The sequence below is a fragment of the Schistocerca americana genome, chromosome 11, assembly GCF_021461395.2.
Source record: "Schistocerca americana isolate TAMUIC-IGC-003095 chromosome 11, iqSchAmer2.1, whole genome shotgun sequence".
Lineage (NCBI taxonomy): Eukaryota > Metazoa > Arthropoda > Insecta > Orthoptera > Acrididae > Schistocerca > Schistocerca americana.
This window is the reverse complement of record NC_060129.1, coordinates 122,172,003-122,187,429: the sequence shown is the minus strand read 5'-3', so window position 1 is coordinate 122,187,429 and position 15,427 is coordinate 122,172,003. Positions and strand designations below refer to the sequence as shown.

The following is a 15,427-nucleotide window of genomic DNA, read 5'->3' as shown; positions in this document are numbered from 1 at the left end:
GAGAAACTAAGCTTGAAGCTTGGTCTTTTTAACATGTGTTACTCTTTAAGATATATCAAACACTAATGTGCCAGTAAAATTGTAAATAATGGCTAAAATGGCTGGTTTTCTTGGCCTGAAATTTTTCTAAGTGGCTGGACCTCAAAGTGTTAAGTTTTGAATGAGACTCAAACACTCTGCGATTTAAGACATTCATCGCATATTCACACACGTAACATGATTCAACTTTTGTAAAAGGAAATTTACTTCGAAGGTAATACTTCTCAAACCACATTTCGCAATATTTTCCCGCGACCTATCAGAAACATAAATAGTTAAGTCGACACAATAACTGAAAGCAGTTTGTTGTGACACAGTACTGCACAGACTTCGTCCTAAGCCCTTCGACACATTTTGCTGTCAGCAGATGCCTCTGTGTGCACTGTGTTTTGCTGCCATAAATGGCACATTTTCTTTGCAATTTAAGTTTTATCTTGGTGTTACTCCCTCATTTATGTTTTACTGATATAGTATTGTTCTGCAATAGTGGGCTACAGCACAATTCTTTGTTAGAGTATCAGTTCTTCAGTCAAATAACAAAAATTTGACTGAAAACTAAAATGAGGAAAATTTCCAGAATTCTAAAAAAGTCCCGGTTTTTTCCAGATGAAAAAATTCCTGAGCTTTTACCAGTTGTGTTTGGGTGTTTGCACCCTGTAATATTTCATTGATGACCAGTTTAGACTTCACGTAGAAGTCTTCTTCCAAAAATGAGTATCATCTGACTGTTTCTTGTGGCTCATCGGATACTCACGCAGCAACATTATTGTAAACTGCTCACTGCCTGCACCAATTTATGGTCATGAATGAAATTACAATTAAATCCAGACCTTTAGCTGCTTACAGGCATTGATAAATATCGACGAGGACAGTTGAAAATGGGTGCCCTAACTGGGGCTCAAACTTGGGATCTCCTGCTTACACGGCAGACGCTCTATCTCACTGAGCCAGCGAGGGCACAGCGGATAGTGTGACTGCAGGGACTTACCTCTATATGAGATGTTCGAAAGAACAGACACCGTCTTCATGTAGATAAGGCTTACCGGCCAATGATCTTCAATACGGATGCACTCACAATGCCCGAACTCTTAAGGGAATCAGTAGATTGACTGCCACAAGTAATGAGTATAGTGGGCAGGGGCACTACAAATCTAGTGTGTTGACAATACGTTGGAAATGTGGATCTCACGGGGAGCGTGCCAGTTGGATAGAGCATCTGCAATGTAAGCAGGAGATCCCAGATTCGAGTCCCAGTCGGGGCACACATTTTCAACTGTCCCCATTGATATTTGTTAACGCCTGTAAGCAGCTAAAGGTCTGGATTTCAATCTTCGAGAGCTGCAAGATCGCCAAGGGTATCTGTTCCCTGGCACATGTCCGAAAGAATAGAGTCCATCTTCACACATAATTTATGGTCATGTTGCTGTGTGAGTGACCGAGCAGCTGACAGCAGCAGCCAGATGGTGCTCATTTAAGAAAGAAAGCTGCTACGTGAAGTTGAAACTGGTCATTAATAAAATATTATTGCAATCTAGATTGCTCTTTTAATGCAGAAGTATCAATTGTGTCATGGACTCATTAGTTCGTGGTTTAATAAAATGTCTACAGAAACTAAAAATCATTTATCTTTCATTATTTTGAAAGAAAACGTGCTCATAATTGACGATGTTGTTGCGATAACAATGGAACACACAGAGATTGTCTGATGTGGAGTCCTACATTCATTAATGTGCACTGGACAGTGTGCTCCAAACACTTGTGCCTGGACCACCTTTTTTGTTCTCTGCCACCAGATCTGCCTCACATCACTGCCTATCCCACTTTATAGAGTAGGCGAACCTCCAACCTCTGCATTCTGTGATGATGTGCTGATGTTTGACACTGTTGCCTACCTGTGGCTTCACCACCCTTTGACCACATCCAATACATTCTCATGACAGTAGCACGTAAACAGCCAACCAGCTTCATTGCTTATAAATGCTCATTCCCAGGCACTGGGCCATAACAATGTGCCCAGGATCAAAGTTGCTTACATCAGAAAATTCCCCCCTTTTTGCCTGTATAATATCCAAAATGATTCTCATTCTTCCCTGCTCTGGTAATATACTCTTCTCAGCATGTCACATGTCCACTACGTAACCAGCCAACATTCAATCTCGGGTAGCAGTGATAATAATGTTTCGACTCAGCAGTACATAATTTACGATCATGTTGCTGCACGAGTGACCGAGCAGCTGACAGCAGCAGCCAGATGGTGCTCATTTTAGAAAGAAGGCTGCTACGTATAAGTAATGAAACACTTTTTTTTCTCGACCAATTTTGGTTGAAAAATTGCAAGATTTGTTGTGAGGTATCGGGGATTAAGGGAAGGCAAACCTATGTTTCTAGCATTTGTAGACTTAGAGAAAGCTTTTGACAATGCTGACTGGAATACTCTCTTTCAAATTCTAAAGGTGGCAGGGGTAAAATACAGGGAGCGAAAGGCTATTTACAATTTGTACAGAAACCAGATGGCAGTTACAAGAGTTGAGGGGCATGAAAGGGAAGCAGTGGTTGGGAAGGGAGTGAGACAGGGTTGTAGCCTCTCCCCGATGTTATTCAATCTGTATATTGAGCAAGCAGTAAAGGAAACAAAAGAAAAATTCGAACTAGGTATTAAAATCCATGGAGAAGAAGTAAAAACTTTGAGGTTCGCCGATGACATTGTAATTCTGTCAGAGACAGCAAAAGACTTGGAAGAGCAGCTGAATGGAATGGACAGTGTCTTGAAAGGAGGATATAAGATGAACATCAACAAAAGCAAAACGAGGACAATGGACTGTAGTCGAATTAAGTCGGGTGATGCTGAGGGAATTAGATTAGGAAATGAAACACTTAAAGTAGTAAAGGAGTTTTGCTATTTGGGGAGCAAAATAACTGATGATGGTCAAAGTAGAGAGGATATAAAATGTAGACTGGCAATGGCAAGGAAAGCGTTTCTGAAGAAGAGGAATTTGTTAACATCGAGTATAGATTTAAGTGTCAGGAAGTCGTTTCTGAAAGTATTTCTATAGAGTGTAGCCATGTATGGAAGTCAAACATGGACGATAAACAGCGTGGAGGGTAAAAATCATAGAGGGAGACCAAGAGATGAATACACTAAGCAGATTCAGAAGGATGTAGGTTGCAGTAAGTACTGGGAGATTAAGAAGCTTGCACAGGATAGAGTAGCATGGAGAACTGCATCAAACCAGTCTCAGGAATGAAGACAACAACAACAACATTTGATGTCCTGCCTCATGGTGTAATGATCAACTCTGAAGTGTACTGTGGAAACCTAACGAAATTGAAGAAATGACTTCAGTGTGTTCCGTCACCACAAAATGCAAACAAACGTTTCCTTTACTGTGAAAACACAAGGCCTCACACAAATCTGCGCTTCTGAGAGGAGCTCACAAAACTTCACTGAACTGTTCTTTCTCATCTACCTTACAGCCCGATCACCTTCCAACTTCCATCTGTTTGGCCCGAAGAAGAATGCACTTGGCAGGAAGCAATATGTGGATGATGGGAAGGTTACTGCCTCAGTAGAGTGGTACCATTTAGGCATACAGGCCCTCAATAAGGTGGCGTACAGCCATTGCAATGAACACAGATTGTGTTGAAAAATTGGGTTTTGGAGCCAAAAGTGTATATTGAAATCATGAATGTAATCAACCTACTTTCAGATAAAAAAAAAAAAAAAAAAACAGGTGTTGCATTACTTATTGAATGCCCCACATAAAAAAAAAGGAGCTTGAATCACTACACATTTAATTTTTTTGGTGGATTGGTACTTGCAGCTTTTATTATGTGTTTCAAAGGGATACAAGTGTCTGCAAGGTGGCAGAATGAAATCGAAAAATAACACAAGTTTGCTGTTAATTGTCTACCACACCATATGTTTTGTCACCAAGGATATGCACCCAGAAACCAATTAATGACTGACAATGAAAAGACACGTGGAAGGTCTAAATCCCTTTAGTTTGTATGCCTCATTATTTCATAAATATCTAACAGTTTGCCTTTTCTGAAAGTGTCATCTTGCTTCTACATGATACCTTTTTTAATTGTATAAAAACAAATTTCATATTGAGAACCATTCTTCCCACTAGCCGAGCACAACATGGATCGGGATTGGATACGTTCTCAGACTTCAAGGCATCACCAGTTTTCTATTGGAGGGAAATGTGACATATAAAAATGGGAAAGCGAGACGAAGAGATGAATAAAGTAAGCAGAATCAGAAGGATCAGGTTGGAGTAGTTATTTGGAGATGAAAAGGCTTGCACAGGATAGAGTAGTGTGGAGAGCTGCATCAGACCAGTCTTTAGACTAAAGACAACTGAACTGATGATACAAGGGAATGTCCACACATTCAATCTCATGTAACATAAACTCAAGTTGACAGTACTTACAAGGGAACCTCCCCATCGCACCCCCTTTAGATTTAGTTATAAGTTGGCACAGTGGATAGGCCTTGAAAAACTGAACACAGATCAATCGAGAAAACAGGAAGAAGTTGTGTGGAACTGTGGAAAAAATAAGCAAAATATACAAACTGAGTAGCCCATGTGCAAGATACGCAACATCGAGGATGATGCGAACTCAGGAGCGCGGTGGTCCCGTGGTTAGCATGTGCAACTGTGGAACGAGAGGTCCTTGGTTCAAGTCTTCCCTCGAATGAAAAATTTACTTCTTTTATTTTTGCACTGTTATGATCTGTCCATTCGTTCATTGACGTCTCTGTTCACTGTAATAAGTTTGGTGTCTGCGTTTTGCGACCGCACCGCAAAACCGTGCGATTAGTAGATGAAAGTTGGGAACCGAAAACATTTGATCGCAAGGTCATACGTCAACCGATTCCTCCACAGGAAAACACGTCTGATATATTCTATACGACACTGGTGATAGCATGTGCGTCACATGGCAGGAATATGTTGTCGACCCACTTAACTTGTACACTTGGCGAATGGGTAAAAAGATTCTTCTACCTTGCCCGATTTAGGTTTTCCTGTGGATGTGATAATCACTCCCAAAAAAGTGATGAAAACATAAGAGTTTGTCACGTAAACTGCAACAAATGAATGCAACAGTTTCACAGTCGCACAGTTTTCCCTGTACTCTGTCAACACATATGTTTTTAACGTTTTCAAATTTTTCAGTTTAGGTGTAGCGTCCCCATACTACGGCGCAGTTACCTCACATCGGACGGACGGACGGACAGATAATAATTGTCTGAAAATAAAAAATTAAACTTTTCACTCGAAGGTAGTCTTGAACCAAGGACCTCTCGTTCTGCAGCTGCTCACGCTAACCACGGGACCACGGCGCTCCTGAGCTCACATGTCCTTGATATTGCTTATCATGCACATGGACTACTCACTTTGTATGTTTTGCTTATTTTTTCCATAGTTCCACACAACTTCTTCCTGTTTTCTCGAAACCAGATGGCAGTTATAAGAGTCGAGGGACATGAAAGGGAAGCTGTGGTTGGGAAGGGAGTAAGACAGGGTTGTAGCCTCTCCCTGATGTTATTCAATCTGTATATTGAGCAAGCAGTAAAGGAAACAAAAGAAAAATTCGGAGTAGGTATTAAAATCCATGGAGAAGAAATAAAAACTTTGAGGTTCGCCGATGACATTGTGATTCTGTCAAAGACAGCAAAGGACTTGGAAGAGCAGTTGAATGGAATGGACAGTGTCTTGAAAGGAGGATATAATATGAACATCAACAAATGCAAAACGAGGATAATGGAATGTAGTCGAATTAAGTCAGGTGATGCTGAGGGAATTAGATTAGGAAATGAGACACTTAAAGTAGTAAAGGAGTTTTGCTATTTGGGGAGCATAATAACTGATGATGGTCGAAGTAGAGAGGATATAAAATGTAGACTGGCAATGGCAAGGAAAGCGTTTCTGAAGAAGAGAAATTTGTTAACATCGAGTATAGATTTAAGTATCAGGAAGTCATTTCTGAAAGTATTTGTATGGAGTGTAGCCATGTATGGAAGTGAAACATGGACGACAAATAGTTTGGACAAGAAGAGAGTAGAAGCTTTCGAAATGTGGTGCTACAGAAGAATGCTGAAGATTAGATGGGTAGACCACATAACTAATGAGGAAGTATTGAATAGGATTGGGGAGAAGAGGAGTTTGTGGCACAACTTGACCAGAAGAAGGGATCGGTTGGTAGGACATGTTCTTAGGCATCAAGGGATCACCAATTTAGTATTGGAGGGCAGCGTGAAGGGTAAAAATCATAGAGGGAGTCCAAGAGATGAATACCCTAAGCAGAATCAGAAGGATGTAGGTTGCAGTAGATACTGGGAGATGAAGAAGCTTGGACAGGATAGAGTAGCATGGAGAGCTGCATCAAACCAGTCTCAGGACTGAAGACCACAACAACAACATCCACTGTGCCAACTTATAACTAAATCTGAGGGGGGTGCGATGGGGAGGTTCCCTTGTTAATGACAGTTCTGCACCAATCTCAATGATGGAATGAAACTTCTTTTTTCTTCCCTGAGATACGAAGGGGGTTGAAAAGCTTTTAGCCTAACAAATAAAGAATGACAGAAATTTCATAATATCAATTTATTTTTCAATATAATACCCATGTACATTAACACACCTGTGGGTATGCTCAGATAACTTCTGCAAACCATTGAAATAAAAGACCTTTGATTTCGAGTCCAACCAAGCGTTCACAGCATCAATCACTGCATTATCATTGTCAAATTGTCATCCTTTGACATCATCTAATAGGTTTGGGAAAAGATAAAAGTCTGATGGAGCCAAATCTGGAGAACATGGCGGATGATGTAACAGTTCGAGCTCACAGTCGCGCGGACTTTTCAGTGTTGTGAGGGCTTTCTCCGCAGACGTGTTGTCCTGATAAAACTGAACTCCATACGCCAATTTTCTGCACAATTTTTTCTTTACTTCTTCTCTCAAATGGCGCAGGAGGGTGCAGTAGTCTGATGCACTGATAGTTACGCCCTTTTGCAAGTAATCCACCATAATTACCCCTTCTGCACCCCAGAAGACTGATGCAATCACCTTACTGGCTGATATTTGCACCCAGAATTCTTTTTGGGGTAGGGGATGAAGGGCGTTTCCATTGTTGTGACTGATGTTTTGTCTCATGATTAAAGTAGTGAACCAACGTTTCATTCATTGTCACATACCTTGCATGAAAGCCGTCTTCATCTGCTTCAAATTGACAGACGATTTCTTCACAATACTCTCCTGTCCCTTATCTGCATTCACGTATTTTGGAACCCACAGACGAAACTTTGCACGTTCCCAAAATATCCACAACAATGTCATGAGCACGCCCATGAGAGATTCCAAATGCAGTTTCAATGCGCTGCAATACTGTTTGATGATCCTACAAAATCATATCGTGAATTGCAGTCATTGTTTCACCAGTAGCAACGGTGACAGGCCTTCTGCTCCTTGACACATCTTCCACACTCGTTCTTCCACGTTTGAAGTCAGACACCCAGTTTTCACTGTCACATAAGACGGACCACTGTCCTTTAAGTGTATTCCGCATGTCTTCCCCAACTTCCTTGGGCATCATTCCCTTCAAATGAAGATATTCAATCATAGCACATTTCTGGATTCTTTCAATATTCACCGCTTTGCTTACACTATGGTATACAACACATCCTAGCGGCAAAACTAACGAAGCTGGAGACATGAAATTTGACTAGCGTACCCACAAAGGACCACCATAAAAGTAAGTGGTGGTGGTTGTGCGAGACATTACGGTAACTATCTCGAGCTAAAAACTGACCACCCCTCATAACCACGATTGTTATGGCACGTCCATTTGTCGACGGCACAACTCGCTTCTCGAGTTGGGATGTCAAAGCACAGAGTAATTGCCCAACCAGCAGGTAACACAATGTGTAGCAAAACTTCCATCGTCATCCCACCTCAGAGACGCATGTCGTCTTACAAGGCCAGTGTACACGCACTAATGATACAACTTCCGAACAGATCACAATCCCAAACAAATTAATTATAACAAATACTTTCACTATTGCGATCATCGTTCTTCACCAGGTAGATGTAGGGTAATACTTCGCTTTACCAAAAGTGATATGTTACACTACAGTAGTTACTGTTGCCAGTCCCAAGCTGGGTAAAGGACAACCGGTGACTACAGAAGCCACGTGACACACACACACACACACACACACACACACACACAGAGAGAGAGAGAGAGAGAAAAAGAAAAGCTGGAAAAGCTCTTCAGGATAAATATCTTAGATGTAAGATGTAACAATGAGACCAGTTAGATCTTCAACTTATTTGCATTATCTGGATGTGTATGGGAACAAGAAAGGAAAAGAAACATTTCACAGATTTCCTGGTTAAAAATACACTTTCTCCTGGGTGAAAATGCACTATACCCCGCTGAAGGCACTTTTTTTTTTCCATGTTGAATGACAATACACTTTTCTTGGAGCAGTAAACCTTATCAATCTTTTGAATGTTGAAGGTTTTATACACCGTAATAAAAACTGTTCCCACTTTAGGAAACGAAACTTAGCAAAAAACAATCCATTTTGGAAAGACCTCAGAGGCACAGCAACATTTACGATGTAATTTTCATATTATGAACGTATAAACATGAATTCCGAAACAGTAGCTTCCAAGGAATTGAAATCCAGATTTTGTCAGCCAACCATAGCTCGTGCCACATGGTCGTTCCAGCCAATGACAGCAGTTACTCAGCTCATAGGACGTGTGATAAAGTCACCCAATAGCAACACCACTGTTAAGTAGAGCGAACACACAAATAGGGAAAGTTAAAGGTTTAAATTAATATACATACAGTATCAATACAACAAAAGCTAAGATTCCATATATAATAATGGTGATTAAAATTTCTTCTTTTTTTTCCCTGAGGGTGTAGTTAGACAGGATCCTAAGAGCATAGCTTAAATTGCAGCAGCTGAATATTTCTGACAAGCACAGTTATAAATTTCACGGCTGTGCACCGAACGTTTCATGAGTTACCTGGTGAATACACGTTCTATCGAGCACTTCGACTTTTCCATAGACGAATCAGTTACGTGTGAAATAGCTCAAGAGCTCACCTTGTGCTATTTAATAATCAATAAAGGATCACAAGAGATAAAGGATCAATAAAATATAATCATAACTTTTACCATTGTTATTGCATAATTTGTAATCTACAAAAGAACCAAAGCAAATATGAAAAACTAGCCCGATGCTTGGTGTTTTTAGCGTGTCTTACACTTTAAGACATATCAAACACAAATGTGCCTGTAAAATTGTAAATAATGCAATAAATGGCTGGTGTTCTTGGTCCAAAATATTTATAAGTGGCTGCTTCTCAATGTGTTAAGTTTTGAATGAAAATCAAATTCTCCTTGATTCATTCCATGTTCTCTCACATAACGCAATTCATCTTGCATAAAAGAAAATTTACTTTAAAAGTAATGCTTCTCAAACCACCATTCACAATATTTTGCTGCAACCTGTTAGAAATGTAAATGGTATGATGTCACACTCATCAAAAGCAGTTTGTCGTTACGAAGTACTGCATAGTCCTCATCCTGATGCCTTTTACACATTTTGCTGTCAACAGATGCCTGTGGGTGCACTGTGTTTTGTTGCTGTAAATTGTGCATTTTCTTTGCAACTTAAGTTTTATTTTCGTGTTATTCTCTCGTTTATGTTTTATTATTGCAGTACTATTCAGCAGTAGCGGGCTTAAGTAAAATTCTATGTTACACTACAAGGCCTTACAAAAATGTAACCGAAAACTAAACGAACAAAAAACTCCTGGAATTCTACAAAATTCCCACATTTTCCCCAAATTTCTCCCAGATGAAAAAATTTGCAGATTTTGACAGTACATATACACACTGATTATGGAAATGAAAAGAAAATAAGTGCTATATATGTTCAAATGTGCTCTGCAGTTGGGGCAGAGACCAAATACATAAACAAAGTATGGAGGAGTGCAGAGGGTGAACGGATCCCCTGTTCACTCACCGGCTCCTTCTTAGGCACCAGCAGCGGTGCTGGACAACACACTCTCTCCGCTTCCAATATGGCATCCAGCTGTGCGTTCACGGAATTCTGATAACAGAAACAAACAGTTAGTTCATGGCACCTCATTTGGTGTGCAAACTACAAAAATAGCTCCACAATGAATACTTCACACTGCAGCAGAGTGTGCTCTGATATTAAACTTCCTTGCAGATAAAAACTGTGTGCTGGAATGAGACTCAAACTCGAGACCTTTACCTTTTGGGGCAAGTGCTCCACCGACTGAGCTACCTGAGCACAACTCACGACCTGTCCTCCTCACAGCTGGGTCATTCCATGTCAGTTCAACCAGGGGCTTCAGCTCATAGTCTCAGATTTGACTGAAATTCAGTACACAAATTCTATCATGTGTGGAACACTCGTGTACAAAGTATTAGTTTCCCATGCCAATTAGTTCCAGAATTATGACTTGTGAAAGAAGGTGGTGTGACCCGGAAATTGCAACCCGCATCCGGCAATCTATCTCCAAACCCAACTTCAGGTCTTAATAACTTTGGAACTATTCCACACACTCCAGTGAAATTTTCACAACCCAGTAACATCCATTTAGAGAACACACTCCATGAATCGAAACACCAACAACATATTTCTGAGGGAAAATAAAAAATTACAAGATGTGATTAAAAATTGTAATACGATAAAAGGTACATATTGTAGGATATTGTAGGTGCCCTCTATGCCAAATATAATTCATTTCATTGGCCACATTTGGCAGACAGTTGTTGGATACCTTTTGAACATATTCTTATGACAGTTCCAGTTCCTACCACAGTGTCAGGAAGACAGTACAATTTGCCACTCAATGTACAGAGTACAGTAGCTTAAGTGTGGGAGAACTTCTGTTCGAAGCACAATCAACTGGTTTTTAGCAGTTAAGGTGCAGTAAACATTAATGATAGGTTGTGTTAATCTGTCTATATGTTGTTGCTTAGTGATTTAACAGTTGTGGGAGAGGATAAGAAGAGGCAGAACAGTTTACGATATGTTTTTACAAAATTGTGTTGTGGAACAATGGCCACATCACCAAATAGCTCTGTCAACTTCCATTGTACACAAATCTCTTGCAATAACATGCTGAAATTTTGAGATATATATTATTATGGTCTACTTATGCAGTATGTGAAATTTGGCTTGGATACCACTTGTCCCTTTTGTGCTACCACACTTTGAAAATACATGTTTTTCAGGTAATTTTTCAAATTTTTGTATTTTCGTGTGCATGTAACTCTGTTTGTGTAATTGATATGGGCAAGATGAGTTCTGTGTGTGTTTAGGTCACATTAAGCTTACAACAACAAAATTTATACCCCTTTTGAGTGAATTATATTTGGCATGGAGGGCACCTACAATATGTACCTTTTAACGTATTACATTTTTTTAATCACATTTTGGAATTTTTTATTTTCCTTCAGAAATATGTTGTTGGTGTTTTGATTCATAGTGTGTGTTCTCTAAGTGGATGTTACTGGGTTGTAAAAATTTCACTGGAATGTGTGGAATAGTTCCAAAGTTATTAAGACCAAAGTTGGGCCTGAAGATAGATTGCCAGATGCGGGTTGCAATTTCCGGGTCACGTCACCTTCTTTCACAAGCCATAATTCTGGAACTAATTGGCACGGGAACTTAAAATTTTGTACATGAGTGTTCCACACTTGGTAGCATTGGTGTGCTAAATTTCAGCCAAATCTGAGACTATCAGCTGGAACATTTTCTCAAATTAGTTTAATTGACATGGAATGACCCAGCTTTACTTCCACCAGTACCTCATCTACTATGTTCCAAACTTCACCAAAGGTAGGAGGTGAGGTGCTGGCAGAAGTAAAACTGTGAGGATGGGTCGTGAGTTGTCCTCTGGTAGCTCAGTCAGTAGAGCACTTGCCCGCAAAAGGCAAAGGTCCCAAGTTGAGTCTCGGTCCGACACAAAGGAAGTTACAAAGGAGATATATCATGATGGCATTTACATCTACATCCATACTCTGCAAACCTCTGTGAAGTACATGGCAATGGGTATGTCCGATTGTACCAGTTATTAGGGTTTTCTTCCCATTCCATTCATGTATGGAGCGTGGGAAGAATGATTCTTTGAATGCCTCTGTGCATGCGGTAATTATTCTAATCTTCTCCTCACAATCCCTATTTGAGCAATAAGTAGGGGTTGTAGTATACTCCTAAGGTCATCATTTAAACCCAGTTCTCGAAACTTCGTTAGTATAATTCCTCGGAACAGTTTACGTCTATCTGCCAGTTTAGTTTCTTCAGTACCACAATAACACTATCCCACAGGTAAAACAAACCTGTGACGATTCATGTTGCCCCTTTCTGTATACAATCAGTATCCCATTACTGATATCGGGTATGGGTCCCACGCACTTGAGCAGCATCCTAGTATGGGCCACACAAGCAATTTCTACCCAACCTCCTTTGTAGATTGGTTGAACTTCCCAAGTATTTTACCAATAAGTCGAAGTCCACCACCTGCCTTACCCAAAACTGAACCTATATAATTCACTGTTATTATAGTCATAGGATACTACATTTTTTCATTTTGTGAAGTGCACAGTTGTACATTTCTGAACATTTTAAGTAAGTTGCCAACCTCTGCACGACTTTGAAATCTTATCAAGATCTGATTGAATATTTATGCTGCTCCTTTCATACAGTACTTCATTATAGGTAACTACATCATCTGCAGAAAGATTGTCCGCTAAGTCATTAATACACAACATGAACAACAAGGATACCAACACACTTCCCTGGGCATTTGAACGTTACAAATAAAACATACACAGGTGCCCACAACCCAAAAGTTTGCACATTTCAATATCCAAATTATGAAAAATATGCAAAGGGGAAAAAATCTACAAACTGTGGGTTTTTCTGAAAAGCACACTATGTTCAAGCCCTGAAGTCCCATTTTTAGATGTTTAACATCAGTACTTTTACACAGTAGTTCCTACTGGTCCTATTACAAAAATACAATTTCAGTTTTTGAATATTTCTTTTGTATGCTGTTTTGTAGGCAGTAATTGTGTGTAATGCATTGTAATGATTATCTATTAGACCAACTTTTTTATATATCTTTTTTATTTATTGCTACCAGTTCCAAGCATGGATCACTTTCAGCCATTGTAAGGGCTCCATAACTCAATCGGTAAAAATGAAAGCCTTAAAGTATCACTTTGTCGTCCATCTGGCTATCTGACTGTCTCTCCAACTGTTAAAAACCTTTTTTTCTCAGGAACGGGTACATGTATCAAGTTGAAATTTATTTCACCTATTAAGGCATATGGTGATCCCTTGGCGATGTAAAAACGTGAAGCTTCTAAGCTAATGCAATCAAAAGATACAGTGATTTATGTCACATATTTTGATTTCTACAAACACACTCATCAAGACCTACATTGTACGAGGGTGGTTTGAAAACTTCTCAGAACCGAACAGAAAAAAGGTACTTACATCACTGAAACTTTTTTATTTTTCGATGTAGCCTACTTGTAGTTTAATGCACTTGGTCCAACGATGTTCCAGTGCCTTGATCTCATCTCAAAAATGAGTTTCCTCCAGGCCTGCAAAGTAGTTGTCAACTCCGGCTATCAATTCTTCGTTTTAAGTGAATCTTAATCCACCAAGGAAAATTTTCAGTTTTGGGAAGATATGGAATTCTGACGGAGACATATCAGGTGAATAAGGTGGGTGTGGCAACAATTCTTACCTTAGTTCGTGCAATTTTGCCATGTCGACGGCACATTTGTGTGGCCGTGCATTGTCTTGATGGAAGATGACTTTCTTCCTTGCTAAACCTGGCCTTTTTTCGCATATCTTTTGTTGCAATTTGTCCAGGAGGTTAGCATAGTAGTCTCCAGTAATTATTTGCCCAGTAGAGAGATAATCTACAAACAGAATCCCCTTCATATCCCTTCATATCGCTCGCAAGGAACTGTCTTTGCTTTCTTTTTTGGCGGAGAATCAGCATATTTCCACTGCTTTGACTGTTGTTTTGTATTTGGGGTACAGTAGTACACCAAAGTTTCATCTGTGGTCACAAACCAGTGCAAAAAAACCTTGTTCGTTTCTCCTAAAATGGGCAAACACTGTTCCGATGTGACCATTCTCATGCATTTATGATCCAGTGTCAAGAGTGCAGTACCCATCTTGCAGATAATGTTTTCATTTCTAAGGCTTCAGTTAAAATGTTGTATACCCTTTCAGATGATATCTGGCAAGTGTCCGTTTTGTGCACTTTTGCAATGATTCCTCGAGTAGTGACACATCTTGCCGACCACTGCACGGATCATCATCTAAGCTCTCCCGACCAAATTTAAATTCGTTTGTCCACTTGGCAACAGTTGAATATGAAGGAGCAGAATCCCCCAGTGTATTCTGGAAATCAGCGTGAACGTCCCTTGCTTTCATATCTTTTTTAACAAAGTGCTTAATCACTGTCTAAATCTCGATTTTTTTCCATCTTCGCAAATCACTATGTGGGAACAACAGAGCCATGTCACCACCATGGCTCTCTTCCAAGAGCACTGAAGTGGCATGTGTTGACAGACAACAGTCCAATGAATATCACATGAACAATTTGTTGTGCTAGTGCTGAGCTCTCGTGGTATTTCCAAGAACTTATCAAACCACTCCTGTACATCCTGTTGGCTTAGAAGCATTAACTTTGGCGAGACACTAGGTTTAACTGTACAAGTAAAGGAAAAAATCTGAAAATTGTGGATTTATAATTTTATCACACATAAAAAAAACAAAGGAAAAAAGAAAGAAGAAAGGCCATTTGTTATCTGTCTGTTTGTCCATCCACCTGTTAAGCCCCCGTTCTCTCAGGAAAGGGTAGACGTATCAAGTTCAAATTTGTGTCACATACTGAAGTCTTTGGTCCTTTGGTGATATAAAAAGTCAATGCAATCAAAAGATCAGCCATTTATGTCACAAATTTTGATTCTCGAAAACTCTTATCATTAAAACTGATAGGGTACTTCCAAATGACGTAGAAGCATGAAGATTTCAAAGTACAAGTAAAGATGAAAAAAATCAGAAAATTGGTGATTTGTAATTATATCACACGAAAAAAAATTCTTTTATCATTTGTTACCTGTTTTCAAACTTGAAATTAAAACATTCTCAAAAGTTTTGGAATCCCTAGGACCAATACCTCACCAGTATCAATGTCGACAACAGGTAAAAATTGCCAGTAGTCTCAACTCTTGGAATTGGATTCACTGTTTACATACACAGTTAAGTTTGTACAAAACCCTCAGTGTGTG

The 15,427-nt window shown here is 39.6% G+C and overlaps 1 protein-coding gene across 1 annotated transcript in view; it reads right to left on the bottom strand.

Annotated features, from left to right (window-relative positions):
• Positions 1-15,427, bottom strand: part of LOC124553360 (zinc finger protein 664-like) — a 176,056-nt gene that overhangs the window by 86,444 nt on the left and 74,185 nt on the right. Inside the window, exon 5 of the mRNA XM_047127233.1 lies at positions 10,098-10,184. Within this exon, the coding sequence (XP_046983189.1) occupies positions 10,098-10,184 (87 nt within the window). The remainder of the gene's footprint in view (positions 1-10,097; positions 10,185-15,427) is intronic.